Source organism: Macaca nemestrina, chromosome 9 (assembly GCF_043159975.1).
Source record: "Macaca nemestrina isolate mMacNem1 chromosome 9, mMacNem.hap1, whole genome shotgun sequence".
NCBI classification, from domain to species: domain Eukaryota; kingdom Metazoa; phylum Chordata; class Mammalia; order Primates; family Cercopithecidae; genus Macaca; species Macaca nemestrina.
In genome coordinates, this window is record NC_092133.1 from 108,813,674 (window position 1) to 108,840,042 (window position 26,369).

General features: G+C 40.6%; 1 protein-coding gene and 1 non-coding gene across 23 annotated transcripts in view; both read right to left on the reverse strand.

Annotated features, from left to right (window-relative positions):
* LOC105495962 (cAMP responsive element modulator) overlaps positions 1-26,369 on the reverse strand; it is an 88,201-nt gene that overhangs the window by 56,379 nt on the left and 5,453 nt on the right. For 8 of the 22 annotated variants that reach the window (XM_071070215.1, XM_011765908.3, XM_011765907.3 and 5 more), the window contains exons 2-3: positions 19,244-19,341; positions 8,313-8,436 (exon numbers count right to left, since the gene is read on the reverse strand). The exons of 7 other annotated variants lie outside the window; for them this stretch is intronic. Coding sequence is in view for 13 of the 15 variants with exons in the window: in XM_011765908.3 (XP_011764210.1) it covers positions 8,313-8,436; positions 19,244-19,287 (168 nt within the window). In the remaining 2 variants the exon portion in view is untranslated. The remainder of the gene's footprint in view (positions 1-8,312; positions 8,437-19,243; positions 19,342-26,369) is intronic. 7 more of the 22 variants (XM_071070206.1, XM_071070207.1, XM_071070204.1 and 4 more) reach the window with 1 other exon arrangement.
* On the reverse strand, positions 21,951-22,014 carry LOC112429222 (U7 small nuclear RNA). Its single transcript, XR_003021389.1, has one exon. It is a non-coding gene; the product is annotated as a U7 small nuclear RNA (small nuclear RNA).

Genomic DNA, 26,369 nt, shown 5'->3' on the forward strand with positions numbered 1-26,369 from the left:
AAAATAAGGCAAAGAAAACAATCTCTGGCTAAACATAGTGGCTCACGCCTGTAATGCCAACATTTTGGGAAGCTGAAGAGGGAGGATCACTTGAGGCCAGGAGTTCGAGACCAGCCTGAGCAAGACAGCGAGACCCCATCTCTACAAAAAATTTAAAAGTTAGCCAAGCGTAGTGGTATACACCTGTAGTTCTAGTTACTCCAGGAGACTGAGGCAGGAATATCACTGGAGCCCAAGAGACTGAGGCTGCAGTGAGTCACAATCATGCCACTGTGCTCCAGCCTGGGTGACAGAGTGAGACTCTGTTTCTTAAAAAAAAGAAAAGAGGTGGCCAGGCACGGTGGCTCACGCCTGTAATTCCAGCACTTTGGGAGGCTGAGGCAGGCGGATCATGAGGTCAAGAAATTGAGACCATCCTGGCTAAATCGGTGAAACGTCTCTACTAAAAATACAAAAAATTAGCCGGGCGTGGTGGGAGGAGCCTGGAGTCCCAGCTACTCAGGAGGTTGAAGTAGGAGAATGGCATGAACCCGGGAGGCAGAGGTTGCAGTGAGCCGAGATCGCACCACTGCACTCCAGCCTGGGCAATAGAGCAAGACTCCATCTTGAAAGAAAAAAAGGAAAGGAAAGGGAAAAGGAAAGGAAAAAGGAAAGGGGAAAGGAAAAAGGAAAAATTATCCAGGCGTGGTGGCATGCACCTGTAGTCTCAGCTCTCAGGAGCCTGAGTCAGCAAGAGAATCACTTGAACCTGGGAGGTGGAGGTTACAGTTGGCTGACGTTGCGCCACTGCACTCCAGCCTGGGTGACAGAGTGAGACTCTGTCTCAACAACAACAACAAAAAAAAAAAAAAAAGAAAGAAAAGAATCCCTAAGTCTTACTCAAAAAAGAAACTATAATGTTTCTCTTTCCAAATTTCAACGTCTAGCCTATTTTCTTTTTGTTATTCATTGTCTTTTATTGTGGTAAAAGACGCATAACATATTCACCGTTTAAGTGTCGTTTGTAGTGTTCAGTATATTCACATTATTGTTAATCAGATCTCCAGAACTTTTTCATCTTGCAAATCTGAAACTCTATACCCATTAAACAATGACTCCCCATTTTTCCATCCTCGCAGCTTACTCTTTTACTAAAGAAAATCATACAGAAAAAGGCAAAAGGAATAACTGTATTTATACTGAGTTATTTTTTCGTTACTGCTAGTGACAAACTACACATTAGTAAAATTAAGAAGGGGAACGTGAACATTTTCTATGAGTATCCAAACTTCATAGAAAATCATTACAAATTACAGAAAAATCTTTAACAGTCTCCCAAACACTAAAATAAATTTGTTTGCATTTTTATTGTAAGTATAAAACCAAACTCTTTTTCTGAAATTTGACTCTGACTGATTTATACTTCCTGAAATTACCTCTGAAACACCAAAATTTATTTAACGCAAAGTACTGTCACCTTCAATACACTGGGATGAAAACAAAAAAGCGTATTCTAAAGCCAAAAACTAACCTTTAAAGAAATATACTATTATATACAAAATTATCAAAATGTGAGCACAGATACATAACAAATTCTTGTTGAAGTTGAAAAAAGTTGGTTATTAACAGTTCACGAGTTACTTTTTATTATGGCCTCTGAACCTTGAATTACCCTCAATAATGAGTTACAGTTCAAAGTAGTGGGTTTTTCTGAATTGATTAAGGAACATTCTATAATACAGATTTAGCATTAATTGAAAAAAAAGTTACTCTCTTCCTTTTTCTGCCAACCTTTGTTCATTTTTATAGATAATTCTAACAGAATACAAATGTTCTATGTAACAGATAAAATATGAACAATGAAAAACAGCCAGGGGAAAGAATACATAAAAATAAGGGGCAATAGTGAAAAAATCAACAGTAAAACAGAAATTTTTATTTCAAAATCTTTTTTTTTTCCTTTTTTTTTTTTTTTGAGACGGAGTCTTGCTCTCACCCAGGCTGGAGTGCAGCGGCGCAATCTCGGCTCACTGCAAGCTCCGCCTCCTGGGTTCACACCATTCTCCTGCCTCAGCCTCCCGAGCAGCTGGGACCACAGGCACCCGCCATCACACCCGGCTAATTTTTTTTTTGTATTTTTAGTAGAGACGGGGTTTCACTATGTTAGCCAGGATGGTCTCTTATCTCCTGACCTCGTGATCCGCCCACGTCGGCCTCCCAAAGTGCTGGGATTACAGGCGTGAGCCACCGCGCCCGGCTCTATTTCAAAATATTAGCAGGAACACTTTTCTCCTTCAGTAAGAGTCCCTCACCTAAGAAAATTAATATACTGAAACTAAAATACAAGATTCAATAAAACACTGACCGTAACTAGATCTACTTAGCTAAAATTATATGAAATCAACCTAACATAATGCAGACCATCTTTAATACACAAATATGAGGTTGCTGACCTATTAACAAGAGAAAATGTTGCTTGAGGTTTTCTATTTGTGTGCTCATTTTTTGTTTGTTTTGTGATTGCCATCTACATCCTTCCTAGGCCTATCTGGAACCAAGAAGATGGATTTTTGGCATAGCTGGCCAAAACAGAGAAATGCCATTCCAATTTTCCACTAGATTAAAAAAGAAAATTTACAACTCACACATGACAATATTTCCAAGTATCCCTTGTTAAATCGTTCCTACTTCAATCCCCCACGGCATGCTAGGGCTGCTTTATTCCGAGGGACTCCTTACACAGTGTGCGTTTAGAATGGAAAAGATAAGAAAGGATAAGATATGAAGCCATCAGAAATTCAGAAGTTAGTCACTTTCGGCAAACATCATAGGGTTAACAGAGTTCAGCTTGATTAGGAGAGTATAATCTCTGAACAACATTCCCTAGTGGCTTTCTCTGCCTCCCTAGCATCTCCTTGTTTCCAAAAATACAGAGGTCCTTGGAGAGGTTAAGTGTTATATGAGAACTAATTCTCTGGAGGCAGTATGCCGACCTTGACAATCTCCAGAGTTTCCTTCCCCCCCGTGACTCCTGTGATGCTGCTCCTTTCATCTTTCCCTTCTATCTTTGCTGAAACCTTGAGAAGTGGTCATTTATAAAGAAGAGTTATTTAGCTTTCAGAGTCGAGGCCTCCAGGCTTCATCAGCAGCTATGGGGAATTATACTTCAGAAAGTCACTTTTAAGGTACATCCTTCCCACTGGCTCCATCTGAATGACCTCACCCACCTAGGTCTTCATGGCAGTGTTATCAATTCCCAAGAGTGTAGGAACAAGAAAAGTTCAAGGTGTCCACTCTGCTGCCTTCAGAGTAGATCATACATTTGTGAAATGAATATGGATTGCATATTAATTATACTTAACTAGGTATAATGACATTTTGTTATATAAGAAAATGTCCATAATGTTTTAAGACTTGTATACCCAGAAGTAAGTAGGAGTAAAATGACATGATGTCTGAGATCTGCTGAGCAGCTTAAAATACTTCAGCGACAAGAAGAAAAAAAGAAGATAGATGAGGCAAGTGCTACAAAATCTTTTTTTTTTTTTTTTTGAGACAAGGTCTCGCTATGTTGTCAGGCTGGAGTGCAGTGGTTATTTGTAGGCATGATCACAGTGCACTACAGCCTTGAGCTCCTGGGCTCAAGCAATCCACTGGTCTCAGTCTCCCAAGTAGCTGGGACTACAAGGGCATGCCACCACACCTGGCAAAATTTTTTTTATATTAATTTATTTTTTATTATAGAGACAGGATCTCAAGCTGGTCTTGAACTCCTGGGCTCAGGCAATCCTCTTGCCTCAGCCTCCCAAAGTGCTGGGATTACAGGCATGAGCCACCATGCCTGGCCTAGCAAAATCTTAACAATTAGTAACTTTATATGTACGTGGAATCATTCTTCTACTCTTCTGTATGTTTGAAGTCTTTCACAACAAAAGAAGTTTTAACTTCCCATTACCCATTTAAAAACCATATTATTTCCAGAGGATGTGTCACTATTTTAAAACTACTTGTATTATACATACAATATTTTTGCTTTTTACCATTTTGATTTCTGGAAAAGATTTCCGCCTGGCCAGGTTATTTAAAATGGACTCTCCAGGCCGGGCGCGGTGGCTCAAGCCTGTAATCCCAGCACTTTGGGAGGCCGAGATGGGCGGATCACGAGGTCAGGAGACCGAGACCATCCTGGCTAACACCGTGAAACCCCGTCTCTACTAAAAAATTCAAAAAACTAGCCGGGCGAGGTGGCGGGTGCCTGTAGTCCCAGCTACTCGGGAGGCTGAGGCAGGAGAATGGCGGGAACCCGGGAGGCGGAGCTTGCAGTGAGCTGAGATCCGGCCACTGCACTCCAGCCCGGGGCGACAGAGCAAGACTCCATCTCAAAAAATAAAAAAATAAAATAAAATAAAATAAATGGACTCTCCACTTTATTATCAAAGGTTTTACCAGAATCCAGTGGGTCTAGTCCTATATATCAACACAAGTACTTAATAAATACCAGCTTCCATTAAAAATAAATCAGCATAAAAATAATTTAGACAAGAAGAAAACCAAGACAACATTTAACCTCCAGTTATCAGGATTTGTTAATGGCAACTCGTACTTCCAACTTTTTGACATTACCACCACTGTGATTTTGTTTTCAAACAGAAGAGAAAGGCTCCATTTATTACTACAAAGTTATAAAATAGAAAAGCAAAATTCCAGTCTCCCTTGGTGTACCTGCACCTCACCTCAATCCATCAGCAGAACAGGGGCCTGACAGCCAAGACCAAGCTCAATAGTTGCTAGGTCTCTGATGATTTTCAGAGTATATTCTTGATTAGCAGAAGCTCTGGAAAGGCCAGAGCAGTCAAAACAACTAGTATCAAATGACATTAGATGCAGAGAATCAAACCCACTGAATGTTCTGCTCACACCTTTTGTTCCCACACTGTTTACTGATAATCTGATAATATAAACAAGGAAGGTGAGTGTCAGAAATTCCTCTTTATATACAACCAAATTTAAATCTAAAACATATGGAAATTTACAATCCTTAAGTTTGAAGAAAAATGAGTCAAGCAGCAAGTAAATATAAAGCCATCAGAAATTCAGAAGAGTCAGTCACTTTTGGCATACATCATAGGGTTAATAGAGTTCAGCTTGATTTCCTACTCCTTATAAGATATATGACATCGTATGATAGTAATAATACTCATAAACAAACAGCTGCTGGTGTCACAAGAACTTAAATGAGTAATTATGTTCAGAAAATTCTGACTGCTAAGAATTGTCTTCTAATTCTTCAAAAAATCACGATCCATGCATGGTATGGAGGATAATTCTTAAATAAAATAATCCATGAGTCAGCATACAGATTAGCTTCTTAATCTCTTTATATTTCTAACATGTGAAAGACAAAAACCATAGTTTACTGTTAGATCAAATACTTCAAACAGGCCGGGTGCAGTGGCTCACGCCTGTAATCCCAGCACTTTAGGAGGTCAAAGCAGGTGGATCACTTGAGGTCAGGAGTTCAAAACCAGCCTGGCCAACATGGCATAACCCTGTCTCTACTAAAAACACAAAAATCAGTCAGACATGGTGGCACATGCCTGTAATCCCAGCTACTCAGGAGGCTGAGGCATAATAATCGCTGGAACCTGGGAGGTGGAGGTTGCAGTGAGCAGAGGTTACAGTGAGCTGAGACTGCACCACTGCATTCCAACCTGGGCGACAGAATGAGACTCCGTCTCAAAAATAAAACAAAACAAAAACAACAACAAAAAATACTTCTAACAACAGAAAATAGAAAAACAGCAAAACTCCATGAATTTACTATCCAGATTTAATAACTATCAATATTTATTAGCATACATTATTTGAGATTTTTAAAGAAGCATTACAAACATAAACACAGGTTTTTTCTAGTTCCTTGATTCTGCCTTCTCACAAGTTTCTATAATCTTCCATTTTATTCAGAACATTCCCAAATTTCCCACATCCCAGTTCTCACCCTTTTGTCTCACAAACCCATCTTTCTCTTACTTCAAGACAAGTTTCTTAAAAGACTCTATACTTCCAATTTCCACTTCCCCTCCTCTTATTCTCTAAGCTAGTTTCTGTCCACTGGACTCCTATTCAATTCCAAGCCCTCAAAAACCCAAGGCTACTTTTCAGACTCCACATTACTCAACCTGTTGGCAACTTTTCTTTTCTTTTTTTTTTTTTTTTTTTTTTTTTTTGAGACAGAGTCTCACTCTGTCACCCAGGCTGAAGTGGAGTGGCTCCATCTTGGCTCACTGCAACCTCGGCCTCCTGGGTTCAAGAGACTCTCGTGCCTCAGCCTCCCGAGTAGCTGGGACTACAGGCATGTGCCACCATACCCACCTAGTTTTGTATTTTTAGTAGAGACAGGGTTTCTTCATGTTGGCCAGGCTGGTCTCGGACTCCTGGCCTCAAGCGATCCACCTGCCTCGGCCTCCCAAAGTACTGGGATTACAGATATGAGCCACTGCACCCAGCCACCTGTTGGCAATTTCTGAGTGAGGCTCACAGATGTGGCTGTCACCCAGCCTGAAGGTCCTCAGAATTGCAAATTACCATATTTAGATAATGGGAATCTATTGCTGGGACTTCAGCCCCAGAATTCTGGGGTAAAAGGCATCTGTAGAACTTAGTGAGCCAGGACCCACCCAGAGGGAAGTAGAGTCAGAAGGAATAAAATGTATTTTCATCTGGAAAATCCCAAAATCATGAAAAAAAGTATATGCTTTCTATTTGATTCACACAGACAATAAAGACTAAAGGAGCTACACCAAAATGTTATCTCTGGATGTTAAGATCATGGATAGTTTTCATATTCTTCATTTTAGTAATATTTATTTTCTACAATGAACATGCATTTTTTTTTTTAAACAAGGGTGGGTACATGTGTGAGGGGGTGTGTGTGTGTTTGTGTGTTTAAGCAAAAGGCCTGGCCTACATGCCTGTCTTTCAGTGTAACAAAAGGTGTTGCTAGGGAGATACAGCTCTACAGAACATCGCAGAAAACCTCCAGGGAACGAGTGGGTGTTGGCAGCTTTAAAGAGGAAAGAAAAGTAGGCTGGGTGCATGGGAAAGGAGAGCTCTCACACCAGTCTGGCCTAATATAAACCAAGAAGTGCCTGGTGTTCCCCCCACGCCTTCCAGTCAGCCACCAGGTCCTTTTTATTCTCCCTTTAACATACCACAAAGGTCTCACCACTGCTGTGTACCTCACGCTACCTTGATTCCACCAGGCATCCTGATGGTGTCTTCACTTCCGACTCACTGACTTCCAATTCCACCTCCACATGGCTACTAGTGTCTAAACTGAAAATATGGTGGGCACCTGAAAATATTTCAGGACTATTTAGAGTACAGTGTACTCTAAACCCTGAAATGTATACAATCCTCTGCTTACCTTCACCAGCTGGACTGCCCAACCCAGACACCTGGCTCCAGTTAAACTCAATACCCATAGTTCCCTGAACATCCCATGCCCTGGCTTTGTGCCTCTGTGCACACTCTTCACTCTGCCTAGAATATGCTTCCTCACCTTATCAACCTGGCAGACTCCTACTCATCCTTTGTGTCTAGCTCAAAGGAGATCTGTAAAACACTCCTAGTCAACTGGCTGCTCCCTCTTCTGTAGGCCTTATTCATTTTCTACATAGTATTTTACAGCACTTCTTACCCTACTGGAGTTATTGCTAAAATATGTCTACCCTACCAAACCATGAGATATTTAAGGCCCGAAACTACATATCCACATGCATCTGGAATAATTAGACACAGCAGACATTCAATAAATATTTGATGGACAAACAAATGTGTTTGTTTTTGCTATATATTTTTATAGATATCTCAGAAATAAATTTTCAGATCTGGAAACAGGTACTGACTGATACTGGTGCTCTCTGAATGAAACCAATTCAAAGTTAGAGACCTAACTGAAAAGAAAGTAATGATCGAGACAAATACATACTGGGCAAATGGTAAGATTTCTGTCATCTTAACAGCTAAGGACATCAGAACTGTATCGATTTTGAATTAGCAACCCTCTCAAATCATACTTTGAGGATTACATATTCCGGAAGGGTTTTTGTTTTTCTGTCCATAGTGGTAGTGGCAGTGGAGATGGGGCACTGCTGAATGTCTGTTAAAATGCAAGGCTAATCACAATATGTATCTTTTCTTCACAATCAAATCAGCAAGAATGGCTGATAACCAAAATGGAAAATTTAAGATCAATGGCAATAAAACAGAATCTGCACCTAATTCTCATTTCCATGTATTTTGACTTTCAACGATGCCTGCCTATTGCCTACCTGAGCTAAAGCAGGGATTGAATTTTGGCCAGTCTGAGTCTGCATATGAGCAGACTTGCTCTCTGTCAAAGAAGCTGTTATACTTCCATCATGCTGGGATTCAACTGTTTCCATGGTCATTTGTCTGAAAAGACAATAAAAAGGAAGACAAATTAAGGCCCTATCTTAAGTATTTGGAAATACAGGTTGAACATCCCTCATCCAAAAATCCAAAATCTGAAATGCTCCAAAATCTGAAACTTTCTGAGCATTTACATGATGCCACAAATGGAAAATTCCACATGTGACCTCATGCTATGGCTCAAAACTTTGTATCTTGTACAAAAATCATTAAAAATATTGTATAAAATTACCTTCGGACTGTAAGGTGTATATGAAACATAAATGAATCTCGTGTCTAGACCTGGCTCTCATCCCCAAGGTAACTCACATGTATATGCAAATATCCTAAATCCAAAAAAATCCAAATTCTGAAACAATTCTGGTCCCAAGCATTTCAGATAAGGGATACTCGACCTGTACTGTTTTTACCTAGCTTTCTAATAACCATTTCTGACATCCAATTGTACTATCGGTTTTTTTGGTTTTTTTTCAAGAAACAGGTTCAATAGTAGAGTCCTAACTCTCTCAGCTTTTCTTTTCTGCTCACTGAATATGAACATTACCAAGGGAGCACTGCAAAACGTCTTGTGAGAACTACCTTATTTTAAAACTTAAAAAACTTATAATAAAATCTTCCTGATCATTACTTTAACCCTGCTGTTTAGCATGAATGACTGGAAAATTATGTTTCCTATTTTACATGAAAAGTATAAATATTCTATGATTCTCAAGGCCTAATAAACCTGTTTTATATTATGAGGTAGCGTGAAGGAATTTCCCCATTGTCTAAATTAAATGTATAATAATATTAAAATGTGTCTTGCTTTGTTATCACTAAGTCATTTCTGATAAACAAACCCCAACTATTGAAAAAAGAGGACCTAATTTTTCCAGGAAAAAACTTCTGATGTGATTTGAAGTTTGTATATGAATTCAGTTTAAGTTAATGATTTCTATATGGACTCTTTTTAGAAGGCAAACTATATTATAATAAATTTTATCCTGTTAAAGATAAAATATAAACAAAATAAAATTTAAATTTAAAAACTTACAGAAACTAGTCCCTCTTGTTATACATCTTTTCAGCTGTCAATAATACAGTATGTTTTTTTCACCTTAGTCTAACTATATGTCCAAAAAGTATATGGTCCACTTAGATCTCTGAATTAAAATATCCAAGTTGTTTTTCCAGATTTAATTAGTTACCAGATCCTACAGATCCTTCATCTACTGTCTTTGACTTCATACCGCCTTTTGCATTCCAGTAGCCATTAGCCAAATTCAATCCTTCCATGCTCAAACCTGTCTGCTATCGTCTATACTACAGTTATTTTAACACTTACTACTGACCAGGACAATTTAGAGCAATTATACCAAAATACAAACATAGAGCCTACCATAGAAAAATGTCTTTCCCTATATATTGCCTAATCCTTTATCTCTTTTCTTAAAACTTCCCAGAGTGGCCTCTCCAATTCTAGGTAATTATAGGTCATCATCACACATAAAGGGATAACTCCTACTGTTCTACTTTTGGTTACGTGAGCAGTTTCCAAAGAAAATACCTCAGGCCGGGCGCGGTGGCTCAAGCCTGTAATCCCAGCACTTTGGGAGGCCGAGGCGGGTGGATCACGAGGTCAGGAGATAGAGACTATCCTGGCTAACATGGTGAAACCCCGTCTCTACTAAAAATACAAAAAACTAGCCGGGCGTGGTGGCGGGCGCCTGTAGTCTCAGCTACTTGGGAGGCTGAGGCGGGAGAATGGCATGAACCCGGGAGGCGGAGCTTGCAGTGAGCCGAGATCACGCCACTGCACTCCAGCCTGGGAGACACAGTGAGACTCCATCTCAAAAAAAAAAAAAAAAAAAAGAAAATACCTCAAGACATTAGTTCTGCAGGTTCTAAAAAGGCATTATCTGGGGAAAAAGGGTAGGGAAAGTGCTTTGTCAAAACATTTTAAAGATTAAAAGGGTTTCTCTCCCACAGAACATCTCAAAAGCTTCAATCTGCTAGTGTGTCTTGAGAAGGGTGAAAGGCACAGGTCCAACAGACACCATTTTCTAAAAGTATCTGACCACCAAACAAACCCTTTTCCCACAAAGTATGCCTTAGCAGAAGTATTTTGGAAACCACATGGGAAATGTTGTCTTGTGCTATTTTGTATACCTTTGAAAGATAAAACCTTTCTTAAGGTTCTGCAACAACTTGGGTCTCAACTCAAAAATTACATGCCGAAAGGCCTTCCCCAGTAAACTCTATTTCATTCTAGAAACATTCATTTAGCATCATCTACATGGCAGGCTCTGAAAATACATAAGCAGGTAAGTCATGGCCCTTGCCCTGGCGGAATCCATTAACTATGTTGTTGGTTTCTCAAATTATGGTCCTTGGACAACTCGCATCAGAATTAACGAAAAGTATTTGCCCTAAAAAATGCAGAAGCTTAGGCTCAACCCCAAACCTAGTTAATCAAACTTTCTTGAGAATTTAACTTCTTATATTCAAACAATTCCAATATGTACTAAAATTTGAGAAACACAGCTTATTGGCAGGTCAGTAATTAAAGTAAATCACAAGTAAAGTAATTTCTTTCTTTCTTTCTTTTTGAGGCAGAGTTTCGCTCTGTCAACCCAGGCTGGAGTGCAGAGGCATGATCTCAGCTCACTGCAACCTCTGCCTCCCAGGTTCCAGCAGTTCTCTGGCCTCAGCCTCCCAAGTAACTGGAATTACTGGCGTGCACCCCCGTGCCCAGCTAATTTTTGTATTTTGGCTTCGCCATGTCGGCCAGGCTGGTCTTCCAACTCCTGACCTCAGGTGATCTGCCCGCCTTGGCCTCCCAAAGTGCTGGGATTACCAGGCATGAGCCACCGCAATTAGCTGTAATTTCTTGAATCATGTGATGTATGTGATCCATTAAATGCTCTGGAAAACATAAGAGAATGACTAAGTCCGCCAGAGGATGTGGTCATATGAGTTGTACATTGAAGGTTGAGTAGGATTTCACCAGCTAGAAACGACAGGTCAACTATGAGAGGGAGGAAGTACAGAGGATATTTGGGAAACAGAATAGCTGACTGGAGTAGAAAATCTGGGGGAGTGAAAGGGGGATAATTAGATTTAATGGGAAAGAGACAGAGTAGGACTGGTACAAATAGGGCTGGAAGGGTTGCATGGAATTAAATTAGGATTAATCTCTTTTTTTTTTTTTTTGAGACGGAGTCTTGCTCTGTCACCCAGGCTGCAGTGCAGTGGCACGATCTGCACTCACTGCAACCTCCGCCTCCTGGGTTCAAGCAATTCTCCTGCCTCAGCCTCTCAAGTATCTGGGATTACAGGCACGCACCACCACACCCGGCTAATTTTTTGTATTTTTAGTAGATACAGGGTTTCACCACGTTGGCCAGGCTGGTCTCCAACTCCTGGCCTCAAGTGATCAGCCCGCTTCAGCCTCCCAAAGTGCTAGGATTACAGGCGTGAGCCATCATGCCCAGCCTGAGTTACAACTCAATAACTGATATTTATAATAACTATCCTGAGTCATCAAAAAAAGGCTAATTATGTTCAGTATACTTTAAGGACAGAGGGGTACACACTGTGGAATCCAAGAAGTCTCCCATTTAAAAACAAAAAAAGTTTTAATGATTAAGAAAATAAACTATTTGGAACTCAATTTTTGAGATATGATAAAAGACTATAAGCTATCAAACAGATTTCAAAATGTTTTATACATGAAAATGTCTTGATACGTATCATCTCAAGACATCATTTTAATTGGTCCATTTTTCTCTGGGGGCATTTCCCAGAGAGTTCAGTCCTTTGCCCTTTTCCTTTTGTCAATATTACAGAATTTTCCAATATGAATACTATGGCTTCTTCAATCCTATATGCAGATGGCTCCCAAATCTGTATTTACACACACTTCCCTCCTACCGAGCATCTCAACCTGGGGTCTTCATGGACACCTGGTCCCTTCTCTTTTATCTCTTCTTTTAGTCAAGAGTATCATCGTCCATTCAGACTCCAAAGCTAGAATCGTGTATCTATATTATCAGTCAGAACCAGATCAACCACAAAAAGCAACCCCACAAAGCTAAACATCAGTCAGAATGCCATGAGGCCTTGAGCCTTAGGGAGAAAGGCAGAGATGGAAGGTCAGCAGCCACCCCAACTCCTCCTCCTTACCAGAATTTAGCACTGGGCACTGTCCGCTGTAACCTCCCATCGCCTCACTGGACAAAGTAATTGAGCTGCTGTTCTACACAGTTGCTGCCACCCACTCTGAAGACAAAAATCACAGACAATGGGCCTCTTCCTAAGCCACAACTAAACTGCAATGCCCCTGTACCCATGCCAGAATCATACTCAAATCACTGTCCAAGATATAAACTCCTTCCATATTTCATCTTCACTCTCATAACTAGTGCTCCCTTTCCCTCCATAATACAACCCCTCACTCCTGTTCTCCTTCCAAACCCCAGCAATGTGCTATCTGGAACTCCCAAAGCCTCGCAGCTGTCCTCTCAAAAAGGTACTGCTCATCTTCCCACACCCAATCAAGGTCATCATGTCGAATGGCCATCTGCTTTGTTCCCCACTGTTGCTTCCCACCTGCACCTCCTTTACTCCCTTGTAAAAACCCTTGTTCAACTGAGGCTCAAGGTCATCAGGATCCATAAGATAATCAGTATCTACTGACCTCCAGGATGTAAACTGAAGACTCTGGCTCCTGATGTAAAAGTCTTCCTCTTCACCATTCTGTCTATGTTCAACACTCAAATGAAGACCCATCCCTTACCCAGATGTCTGAGATCAATGACTTACTTTATGCCACTTCAGCCATCTACTGGAATGGTTGGCCACACCCTGGACACTGCTAATGTGCAAACTGGTCCAGCTCTGAAAAAGTTAATTCTGGCCGGGCGCGGTGGCTCACGCCTGTAATCCCAGCACTTTGGGAGGCCGAGGCGGGCGGATCACAAGGTCAGGAGATCGAGACCACGGTGAAACCCCGTCTCTACTAAAAATACAAAAAAATTAGCCGGGCGCGGTTGTGGGCGCCTGTAGTCCCAGCTACTCGGGAGGCTGAGGCCGGAGAATGGCGTGAACCCGGGAGGCGGAGCTTGCAGTGAGCCGAGATCGCGCCACTGCACTCCAGCCTGGGCGACAGAGCGAGACTCCGTCTCAAAAAAAAAAAAAAAAAAAAAAAAAAAAAGTTAATTCTGACATTCCACCCTGCCTACAACATCCTATTCCCCCAGTTTACCCTCTCCCTTGACCACTCCCATCACACTTGTTATTCCAACACACTGAGATCTCCACACCACTTTCTCTCTGCCCATCCACCTCCCTCTTTCTTCACTTCCCACCCTATTCAGCTAGCATGGCTTCTCATTTTAATTATTGTCTCCCAGCCAGGCACGGTGGCTCACGTCTGTAATCCCAGCACTTTGGGAGGCCAAGGCGGGCAGATCACGAGGTCAAGAGTTCCAGACCAGCCTGGTCAACATGGTGAAACCCTGTCTCTACTAAAAATACAAAAATTAGCTGAGTGTAGTGGCAGGGGCCTGTAATCCCAGCTACTTGGGAGGTGGAGGCAGGAGAATTGCTTGAACCTGGGAGGTGGAGGTTGCAGTGAGCCAAGATTATGCCGCTGCTGTAAATTCTTAGTAAATACCAACCTTGTATAAAACCAACTCTTCATCTCCTCTATGCCTGCACCAAGGCAGATGAACAATATTGAATGAAATTATAAGCCAGAATAAGCTATTAAGGCCAAGCACAGGGGCTCACGCCTGTAATCCCAACACTTTGGTGGGGCCAAGGCAGAAGGATCACATGAGCCTAGGAGTTCGAGATCAGACTGGGCAACATAGTGAGACCCCGTCTCTACACAAAAAACAAAAAAATTAGCTGAGCATAGTGGTGGGCACCTATAGTCCCAGCTACTCAGGAGGGTGAGGTGGAAGGAACGCTTGAGCTCAGGAGGTCAAGACTGCAGCACACCATAATTGTGCCACTGCACTCCAGCCTGGGCAACAGAGCAAGACCCCATCTCTAAAAACATAAAATAAATATAGCTATTAAATTCTTGGTTTTCAACCTCAAATGGGCGGCAAACTGATGGAGTTTGCCTACTTGGCTTACTACTCTCCCATTCTCCACAACTGTTTCGAATGTGCTCCCTCTTCTCAATCCCTGCGTTTCTATACTGACTACACTCAATGAAAGCCCTTGCCTGCTGTCTCTAATTAGAACTCCATCAACTCCCCACACCAAATCAACAAAGCTATTAACATCTACACTCACTATGCTCCCTTGCCTCCTGCCTCCTCCCCACTCTTAAAATTCCTGTATCTGTTGTTTAGAGCCCATGCCCTTCAGGGGTTTATACTATCAATTATTCTCTCCCCCTCTAATAGTTTTTTCCTGTAAAGACTTAAACACATTCACGTCTGTCCCATCTCACAACTTACACACACAGCCACAAATCCACTGGATCAGAAATCTCTCAAGCGATTCCCTTGAACCTCTCTTCTCCTTCTCACTGCTAAACTACTTGAAAGAATTGCCAACACTATCTCCGTTACTTCACATCCCACATACTCCTAGACACCCCCCCAAGTTTACAGAGGTTTCTGCCTCTAAAACATCTCTAGAAATGGTAACTAATCTCTGTCACTAAATCCAATGTACATTTTAAGTCCTATCTTTTGTTTGATCCCTCAGCAGCATTCAAACTGATGACATCATCTTCCTTCTTGAACACTGTCTCAGTGTACTGATACTACATTTTCCTCTTCCAATCTGATTCGCTGACAATTCCTCCACAAGCTCCTCTGACAATTCCTTCCCTTTCTCAATGTTAACCTTCAACGTTGCATGTCTTCGGGACTCTGCTTAGCTTTCTTGCCTCACTCTCAAATCTCTCCCTACTTCATGGGGTCTGTTTCTCTGGATTCAAGTGCCAGATTTAAGTCCATGACTCTAGGCCAGACGTCTCTTCTGAATTCCAAAATACAATATCCAAATCCCTGTTTAACATCCCCAAACACATGGCCTGCAGGAACCTCAAAATCAATGGGTCTAGAACTAAACTCCTCTTCTTCCTCCACAAACTTTCTACCCTTCTGAGTTTCCTATCTCAGGAAATGGGACCCCACCATCCAACCAACTGTTCAAGCCAGAAACCCCTGAAACTCCCTGTCATTCCACACAGCACCATCATCAGGTTTGATGATTCTACCTTCTAAAGAACAATTAAGTCTCCTTCTCTACATTTCCACGGCCACCACTCTATCTCCTGGCTCCAATCCATGCCAACAGTTATGTTTCTAAAACATGTATTTCTACTTAAAATATTTCTTTGCTTAAAACTCTTTAGTAGCTTCCTATTGACTACAGAATAAAATCCAAACTTCTAATTCTTATAACTATAACCATCATTTATTGAGAGTTTGCATGTGGTAAGTGACTGGTAGTTTTGATTAACAACTCTGTAAGATCATTATCATCAGTTCTTCCAGCCTAGGCAACAGAGTGAGACTGTCTCAAAAAATAAAAAATAATTAGTTCTTCTTTTAGCAATAAGGAAAAGGAGACTCAGGGAGGTTAAAAATTTGATCTTACCACAAAGGTATAAGTGGCATAGCCAGGTTTCGAACCAAGGTTTTTTTCCGAAGTCCATATACTCCATTACCAAACCACACTGCCATTCGATCTCTTTCACAATGTGACCCATTTTAGTTCTACAGCCTCATCTCCAGTCCCTCTACTCTTTCCAACACACTGCATGCCAGCCTCCTAATCAGACATTTTTTCAAGTACATACCTTACTCTCCCAGTTTTAATCTTTTACATCTAATCTTCCCTCTTCCTGAAATGCCCTTTACCCTTCTTTGTCCAACTGGCAAATTCTCACTAGTCTGTCAAGGTCTGGTTCAAGGACACCATCTTTCAAAGGCCTATTCTAATAGCCATGGGCAGAATTAGATATTCTTTTTTGAGTTCCCAAAGCATTTTACAAGTCTGTTATAACATTTGTGTAGCATATAATACATGTATTCACACAACAGCATGAGCAACTCAGGGACAGGGATCCCATCTTATAGATTTCCATGCATTCCCAGTGCCTAGTACAGTATATGCTACATAAACCAATTATTCAATTATCCTGGAAGACTGTGCAACTATCAGGTGTTATTATAATAACAAAAATAACATTCAGAGAGATTAAGGGACTTTTACAGGGAACATAATAGGTAGCATGATGAGGGATGAAAAAGAGGTGTTGTGACTGTGACTCCAGGGTTCCTTCCATGGTCAGTGCCCTGCGTATTCCAGTTTGGACAACATTTTATGATGATGATGTGTTTTGGAGTATGCTGCAATTGTTGTTGCAATCTCACTCGGATATGCTTTCTCTTTCATAGCAAATGTATGGACTGTAATTTTATTCCATTTGTATTCTGTCAGAGTACCTAGCACGGTGTTCAGTTCATGTCATTTAGTAAAAGTTTGATACTAAAATTATTTTTTTGAAGGTAAAAATCATCTATAAAAAAGTAAGGTTAACACTAGCAATTTAAACTAGATATGCTATTTCCAGCCAGTTTATTCCGCAGATTTATATCCAACTGCCCTCCAGTACAACCCCCTAAACCCACTAAAACCCAACTCCTACACAGGACTCAGTGCAGAAGATTCAACTAACAATTCAGTGCTCAACATGGGTCAAGCACTGTACCAGGCATTTTTCAAGCACTATCTCAGCAGAAATGCAGGACCCCAAACTCAGCTGTCAATGTTGCACATACAACATTAACATCTATAAATCAGCCACAGCTGCTCCAGATAGAATTTATAGAGTCCATTATCATCTTACATTATTCACTACATAATTTATAACTAAATATATTAAAATTGAAGAGATGTCTCATAGAATATATTTCCCCAAATCTCACTTTCTATATTAAACATAGTTGTGATATTAAATAAACACAGCTGTACTAAAACTAATAGTGTTTAATTAACTATGTAGTATTTTAATTTTAAACAATAATCCTTTTCAGAGAGAAAAGAACCAATTCACAATTATGAATTACAAAATATTTAAAAATAAAAACATGTAAGGATAAAACAAAACTAAAACAAACAAAAAAATCCACTAAGCACTATAAATTAACAACAAGCAAAATACTGGCAAATATTTGGTTCCACAATTCTAAAAACAGGTAAAAATTTGCTAAAATGGTGGCTGGGCATGGAGGTTCATGCCTGTAATCCCAGCACTTTGGGAAGGCGAGGCAGGTGGATCACCTGAGGTCAGGAGTTTGAGACCAGCCCGGTCAATATGGTGAAACTCCATCTCTACTAATAATACAAAAACTAGCTGGGCGTGGTGGCCCGCGCCTATAATCCCAGCTACTCAAGGGCTGAGGCACAAGAATCTCTTGAACCTGGGAGACAGAGGTCGCAGTGAGCCAAGATTGTGCCACTGCAATCCAGCCTGGGCAACAGAGTGAAACTGTGTCTCAAACAAACAAACAAACAAACAAACAAAAAAATAGCTAAAATGGGGATAAATTTACGAACAACTAATAATAGTAGGAACATTATTTTCTTTTGAAGTTAAACATTTCTTCTGAAATCTCCTTTATATTACTTAGCAAACCTTTCTCTCCTTTGATAGAAAAGCAAATATTATCCCAACCTGTTTTGAATATACTGGGATCCAAATTAATAAAATATTAATATAACTATTGTTTTTTTAAAAATAGGACCTTCCATTAAAACATTTTTTTTCCTTAGAGATAGGATCTTGCTATGTTGCCCGGGCTGGTCTTCTTCTCTTTTCTTGCTTTCTTTTTTTTTCCCAGGCTGGTCTTTAACACCTGACCTCAAGCAGTTCTCCCACCTTGGCCTCCCAAAGTGCTGGGATTATAGGCTTGAGCCACTGCACCCAGCCTAAAAAAAAATTTTTTTTTAATAAAAAATTGTTTTAATACAAAATACAAAAAATTAGCTAGATATGGTGGCACCCTGTAATCCCAGCTACTCAGGTGGCTGAGGCAGGAGAATCCCTTGAACCTGGGAGGCAGAGGTTGCAGTGAGCCAAGATCGTGCCATTGCACTCCAGCCTGGGTAACAGAGTGAGACTCTGTCTCAAAAAAAGGAAAAAAAAAAAAATTCTAAAATTTTAGTTGCATCCAATTTTCAAAGACAAATTACACTACAGAGGAAGTGCATTACCCTTGAAAAAAATTTTCACCTCTTCTAAAAACAGAATCCAATTGGAAAAGGAAGTTATGAAAGTTGTTTCTATTCTTTTAAATAACTTTAGAAAAAGTAGAAAATCAATTTTCTCTTCAGGGCTATATCCAACTGATGAAACAGAATGTCTCTGAAAGTAATCAAAAGAAAACTTGAAAAATTCTATTTGGATATTTGTAAAGTGTTGGTAGAAACTTTCTTCTATTTCGTAAGGTTAAATACAAGTATAACCAAAAGGCCAGGAGGAAGAATAAAACCCTGGGGACTCTTCAAATTCTACAATTCCGCTGAACTATCGACATCCTCACAAATGGTCTGCTTTCTAACTGAAAAGACCAGTACTTGGCATACGTCAACTGACATACCCACACATCCCCTACAGCACCTAGCATGGTACACAGTAGATGGTACCTTAAGTGAATGGCTGAATAATTTGAGTCTATAATAGAATACATATACATACATATATGTATGTGTACATCTATACATCCATTTACTCATCATGAACTTTAAGCTAAGTAGAATTTTCAAAAGAACAGAAAAACATACATCTACCTACCTTAGATTTGTCTTAATATATTTTTTCCTTGCACATTTGCTCATTGTTAAGACATTTGTAATCAATGCTTTCCTCCTTTCCCGTTTTCTTTATTTATCCTGCAGTAAAATTATAATGTTGAATTGGGAGATCGTAACATTTCACTTCAAAAAACTCTCAAATTAAATTTTATTTAAATTAAAACCTCTCAGCCGGGCGCGGTGGCTCAAGCCTGTAATCCCAGCACTTTGGGAGGCCGAGACAGGTGGATCACGAGGTCAGGAGATCGAGACCATCCTGGCGAACACCGTGAAACCCCGTCTCTACTAAAAAATACAAAAAACTAGCCGGGCGAGGTGGCGGGCGCCTGTAGTCCCAGCTACTCGGGAGGCTGAGGCAGGAGAATGGCGTAAACCTGGGAGGCGGAGCTTGCAGTGAGCTGAGATCCGGCCACTGCACTCCAGCCCGGGCTACAGAGCGAGACTCCGTCTCAAAAAAAAAAAAAAAAAAATTAAAACCTCTCAAAATGAGGCCAGGAAGAACATTCTAATTTCTATAAAACTAAAAATACAAAACACCACCCCCTGCCCCGCCAAAAAAACCAAAAGACTAGAAAGCTAAAAACAGCCCTGTACTGTTTTTTGTCAATCTTATTTCTACTGTATTTTTCTTATCTTCCTAGGGGGAAAAAATTGACAAAACTGAAATGATACACTATTTTTCTGATTATTTGCTACTGAAGACAAAGCAGTGCTATCTAAATCATCTAATACACACTAAGTATAGCTCATGGGTATCAGCTCTATTTTTAAGAATGATCATTTAATAAACTTAATGAATTATTTCCTTATATTTCACTTCAATGCAACAAAATTTTCATTTACCTTAAATTCCAACTTGGGTTTTTATCCAAAAATTAAACTCCAAACAAAATACATCTATTCAAAACGTCCTTCTGATAGCCTTCAATCCATGAAAAAAACCTAGTTTAGACACTGTAGCAATTAAACTCTCTTTATTTTTTTTACTAATATCTTTAAAAAGATATATTTGACATGTGGAACGAAGTAAAACTGGCAAAAAAAAAAAAAAAAAGACAAAAGAACACTTGAGCCAGACATGGTGGCTCACACCTGTAATCCCAGCACTGTGGGAGGCTGAGGCAGCAGGTTTGCTTGAACTCAGGAGTTTGAGACAAGCCTCGGCAACATAGTGAGAACTTGTCTCTACAAGAAAACTGACCAGGTATGGTGGCACAGGCCTGGACTCCCAGCTACTCAGGAGGCTGAGGTGGGAGAATCACTTGAGCACGCAAAGTTGAGGCTGCAATGGGCCATGTTCGCACCACTGTACTCCAGCCTAGGTGACGGAGCAAGACCATTCACAGACCTAAACTCTTTCAAGACAGTCTCAAAAAAAAAAAAAAAAAAAAATCTGGGAGTCCTTAATTTATTTTAGAGCTGGAGAAAACAATCGTGCTCATCCCTAAGTAACCTCTAGGCGCCTCTGCCCACAACAGCAGTGCTTAGACAGACACACTGCTTTCAGAGTCCCCTCCTAAGGGTTCCTCTAAATGATGGCATACAATCCCGGTCAAATTTGGAACTGTAGGCAGCAGGCAGGTTTATCAGACCTTACTAAGCGCACTAAGGCGATGGTTGCTACTGCTACCATCTGCCCCCAGCATAGAGACAAGAGACAGTAGGGCATTTGAACAGGCTCCTCACAACAGGAACAAAAAGCAGAACTGATGCCATTCTGAGATTAAACCTTATTCTGTTATACTACACTAGCATTTTACATAGGGACATCTTATGCTCCTTAAAAGTTGTATAACCCATTAGATGCCACCCCCTCACACTAGATGCTGGGGCACTGCAGGAGACAGCTCTCCAGGAGCCTGCAATCTAAAGAGGGGGCAGATGTGTCAATAAAATAATAATAGCACTTGAACAATAATGGCAACCACAGCACTATATCATAGAAACAAATGCCAATTTCTGTATTCCACTTGGAAATATTTTATTTGCTGAATAATAAATTCTTGTGGTTCAAAACTTTAAAACTAGAAAAAGGTATTCAGAGAAGTCCAGGAACAGCCTCCTGCTTCCTCTTCCCAGAGGTAACCAGCACTGAAGAAAGCACCATCTTCTTGCCATGGGAGCCACAGAATATCAAAAAGAAAAACTAGCCTCATACCCGAATAAGGACAAGATAAACTTGACCCTGACTCAGGATGATCAGAGCCTTACTTCATTCCAACTATTCTCCACAAAGTCACCAATGAATGCTTGCCTGCTTGCCAAATCTAAAAGGATGCTTTCTAGTCCCCATCTTCCTCAATACCCCTACAGCATTTCCTCCTCTATTTGAAACTTTGTCCTCTTTGAATTCTTTATGACATTACTTTCATGCTTTTCTTCCAAATTATCTAGCCTTTTGTTCTCTATCTTCTTTGGCTCATTTTTTTTTTTAAATGTCTTTTTAATTTTTTTTTTTTTTCCCCCAGAAATGGGTATCACTATGTTGCCCAGGCTGGTCTCAAACACCTAGCTTCAAGCAATCCTCCCACCATAGCCTCCCAAAGTGTTGGAATTACAGGCATGAGCCACTGTAATCAGCTCTCCAGTTATAATTTCTAATCAGATCTCTTTATACCTAAACTCCCAAAAAACACTGATATATCCTGTATACTACCAATCTACCAATTTTCTTTTTTTGGGAGGTGGAGGGCATTCTGGCAAAAACCAGAGACAGAGCTTGCTGGACAAATTCTAAGAGCTGTAACACTTATATACTACCAATTTTCTACAGGAATAATTTAAAAGTCCCATCTGCCAAGGGACTCTTAAGCTTTAGCTTTTAGAGCAGAAAGGCATATTTTAGAGGAGTTTGTTACAGGCAAGTAATAACTTACAAGAAGAAATGAGACTCAAAATTATTTTGCCTAGTTATGGATTTCTGTGCCATATTTTGAAGGCCATCTAACATCCTGATAAAAACTTTATTAGGTATGATTACAAAAATAACATTTGGCATTCACCTTACTTTCACCAGCATGTTGCTCTATGTTCACCCTCTGGTGTAATAGCTTCAATTAATTTCTTTGTTTTTCGTTTTTTTTTTTTTTTTTTTTTTTTTGAGACTGAGTCTTGCTCCGTCGCCCAGGCTGGAGCGCAGTGACACCATCTCAGCTCACTGCAAACTCCACGTCCCAGGTTCAAGCAGTTCTGCAGTTCTCGTGCCTCAGCCTCCCAAGTAGCTGGGATTACAGGCACATGCCACCACGCCCAGCTAATTTTTGTATTTTTAGTAGAGACGGTGTTTGACCATGTTGGACAGGCTGGTCTCAAACCCCTGACTTCAAGTGATCTGCCTGCCTCGGCCTTCCAAAGTGCTGGGATTACAGGCTTGAGCCATCGTGCCAGGCTTAATTAATTTCATTGCTGTCAGTATACTTCAATATATAGCTTTCTATACAAATGATATTTAAAATATGTTGATTATGCTATAAAGGACATTTTGGGGACAAATGGTGAAATCTGAATATGGGATTATATATTACAGAGAGGGTAATAAAGCGAATGTTGGAAAACGCTCATATAAAATAAGCAAACAAATACAATATGCTGATAAAGATAGTATTAAATTAACACTTAAAAATGTTGAGGCCAGGTACCATGGTTCACCCCAGTAATCCCAGCACTTTGGAAGGCTGAGGTGGGCAGATCGCCTGAGGTCAAGAGTTCAAGACCAGCCAGCCTGGCCAACGTGGCGAAACCCCGTCTACTAAAAATACAAAATTAGCCAGGCATGGTGGCATGCACCAATCCCAGCTCCTTGGGAGGGTGAGGCAGGAGAATTGCTTGAACCCAGGAAGCAGAGGTTGCAGTAAGCCAAGATCGCGCCCCTGCACTCCAGCCTGGGCAACAGAGTGAGACTCTGTCTCATTATAAAAAAAAAAAAAAAAAAAAAATTACAAAAATTAGCTAGCATGGTGGTGTGTGCCTATAATCCCAGCTACTCTGGAGGCTGAGGCAGGAGAATCACTTGAACCCAGGAGGTGGAAATTGCAGTGAGCCGAGATAGCACCACTGCACTCCAGCCGGGGCAATAGAGCTGTTTAAAAAAAAAAAAAAAAAACTTTGAATACCTAATCTGCTGTGGTTAATTACATTAATACCTTAATGTAACTTTCTGGAAAAATTAGGTATATATAAGAATTAAACTTCTTGGGCAAGTTTACTAGAATACCAAAGTCTACTTAACCAATTTCTAGCTCTCCATATTAACAGCGTTCTCCACTCCTGTGAAGCTTACAGTATAGCTAATGCCCACCACAGTTCTCTAGTGTGCCCAAGCACTTGTGTTCACTCCAACAGGGATGGGTGCTTACCAAGAGTTAGTTGTATTTGTCACCAAATCTGATTATGCCAGCCATACTTGTTGCAATTTTGTAATTTTATTAAATAGTACCTTAGATGAAATGACTAAGTGGATTAAATGATTCAAAAAGAGAACTGTTTCTCTAAAGACTAAGTTGAATGCTTTGGAAAGACAATAAAGACAGTTTTGCTTTTTCTGCTTTAAAAAAACTGCTTCTGCCCAGGCGCCGTGGCTCACGCCTGTAATCCCAGCACTTTGGGAGGCCAAGGCGGGTGGATCACATGAGGTCAGGAGTTCGAGACCAGCCTGGCCAACATGGTGAAACCCTATCTCTGCAAAAAATACAAAAGTTAGCCAGGCATGGTGGCGGGTGCCTATAATTCCAGGTACTTCGGAGGCGAAGGCAGGAGAATCGCTTGAACCCGGGAAGGTGAAGGCTGCAGTGAGCCGAGATCGCTCCACTGCACTCCAGCCTGGGCAACAAAGTGAGACTCTGTCTCAAAAAAAAAAAAAAAAAAAAAATCTGCTTTTGGACTAGATATTACAGTTGGAGATAACTATGAAATACGGGAAATATTAAATTAAGATTTATAAGACACTTGCCAAACAATCTAAGTTCTTACACCACTTTCAAAAACCCAAAAATATAAACTGTAAATTATGCATTATTGAGATGGTTTTGGAAAGAAAGGCTAAGAAAAATAATAAGAAAAACTGAAAGCACTGCAACTAGCATATCCAAAAGAAAAAGAAAGGAATGTGGAATAAAAGGTATCATACCTTTTACAGAAGCAGGAAGAGAAAGAACACAGAGAAATACAATTTGGTTCTGTGATGAAGCAAGGTTTTAGTTCTTTGCAAAAGTAGATATCCATAGGTTAACTGTAATTTAAGTAGCAATAGCAATAAAGTTTGAAAGATAAAGGAGAGGCCGGGCGCGGTGGCTCAAGCCTGTAATCCCAGCACTTTGGGAGGCCGAGACGGGCGGATCACGAGGTCAGGAGATCGAGACCATCCTGGCTAACACGGTGAAACCCCGTCTCTACTAAAAAATACAAAAAACTAGCCGGGCGAGGTGGGGCGCCTGTAGTCCCAGCTACTCGGGAGGCTGAGGCAGGAGAATGGCGTAAACCTGGGAGGCGGAGCTTGCAGTGAGCTGAGATTCGGCCACTGCACTCCAGCCCGGGCGACAGAGCAAGACTCCGTCTCAAAAAAAAAAAAAAAAAGGCCGGGCGCGGTGGCTCAAGCCTGTAGTCCCAGCACTTTGGGAGGCCGAGACGGGCGGATCACAAGGTCAGGAGATCGAGACCATCCTGGCTAACACGGCGAAACCCCGTCTCTACTAAAAACACAAAAAATTAGCCGGGCGAGGTGGTGGCGCCTGTGGTCCCAGCTACTCGGGAGGCTGAGGCAGGAGAATGGCGGGAACCCGGGAGGCGGAGCTTGCAGTGAGCTGAGATCTGGCCACTGCACTCCAGCCCGGGCGACAGAGCGAGACTCCGTCTCAAAAAAAAAAAAAAAAAAAAGAAAAAAAAAGAAAGATAAAGGAGAATATGAAGCTCATATTGTAAAGTTGGTCCTTCTCAACCAAGTCGATTAAAATATTAAGAGAAGGTGGGGCTAGTTATAAGACAAATAATTCCAACAGCTGAAATTGACAGGGATGAGACTATGGTTACCCATTTTAGGGGAAGGAGATGAGTACAGGAAAACAACGTGAGAAAGCAGTACCATGAAATTACACCATTAGTCTTACACTCTTTATGAAGCAAAGTTACAATAACTTTCAAAAAATAATCTTTACACTTTCATGTAAAAACAGAATAGCCAAAAGGGATACTCGTAAATAAATATTCCAAACACTTGTAAATGTCTTTAATATTTCAAACATGAATTATACATAAATTCAGGAGGCTCTCTAATACAGATTCACGGCTACTCCAATTTAATTGCCTGAGATACCTGTTATTAAGAAATCTTAACTCTTTACTAAAATCACTAAAGGATTAGCTATGCAATAAGTGTCTCTTTTTCAATTCATTTCCCACCTGCTGCCTGCTTTTGGCTATTTCACAGTAAATGACCTACAGAATCGGCTGCTGAGGAGGAAATGAAAAATGAAATTCAAATAATCATGGTCTATCTCCATCCTTTCAAACACCTCCCTCCCCCACCACCACCACTTCATGTGAAACCAAATTTTTATTTTACATTTTTTGAGACTGAGTCTCGCTCTGTCACTCAGGCTGGAGTGCAGTAGCACGATCTTGGCTCACTGCAACCTCCAACTCCCGGGTTCAAGCGCTTCTCCTGCCTCAGCTTCCTGAGTAGCCGGGATTACACACGCGAGCCACCATGCCCAGCTAATTTCTGTATTTTCAGTAGAGACGGGGTTTCACCATGTTTGGTCAGGCTGGTCTCGTGATCCACTCACCTCGGCCTCCCAAAGTGCTGGGATTACAGGCATGAGCCACCGCACCCGGCCAATGTGAAACCAAATTTGTAAACTTTTGAGGGAGTTATTTGCTTGACTAGGCTCACTGTAAGGTTGTCTTTTTTTTTTTTTTTTTTTTCCAATTGCATGCTTCTTTACTGCACATTAAGTACATTTCAAAACATCTACATATTAAGTATAAATGCATTAACTACTAGATAGTAAATCTGACAAAGTAAACTACCTGAATCAGCTTACGATCAGAAAAAATAATTTTACCATTATTTTACTTAGCTAGATTGGGCCTATCTTACACATCTGAACAAA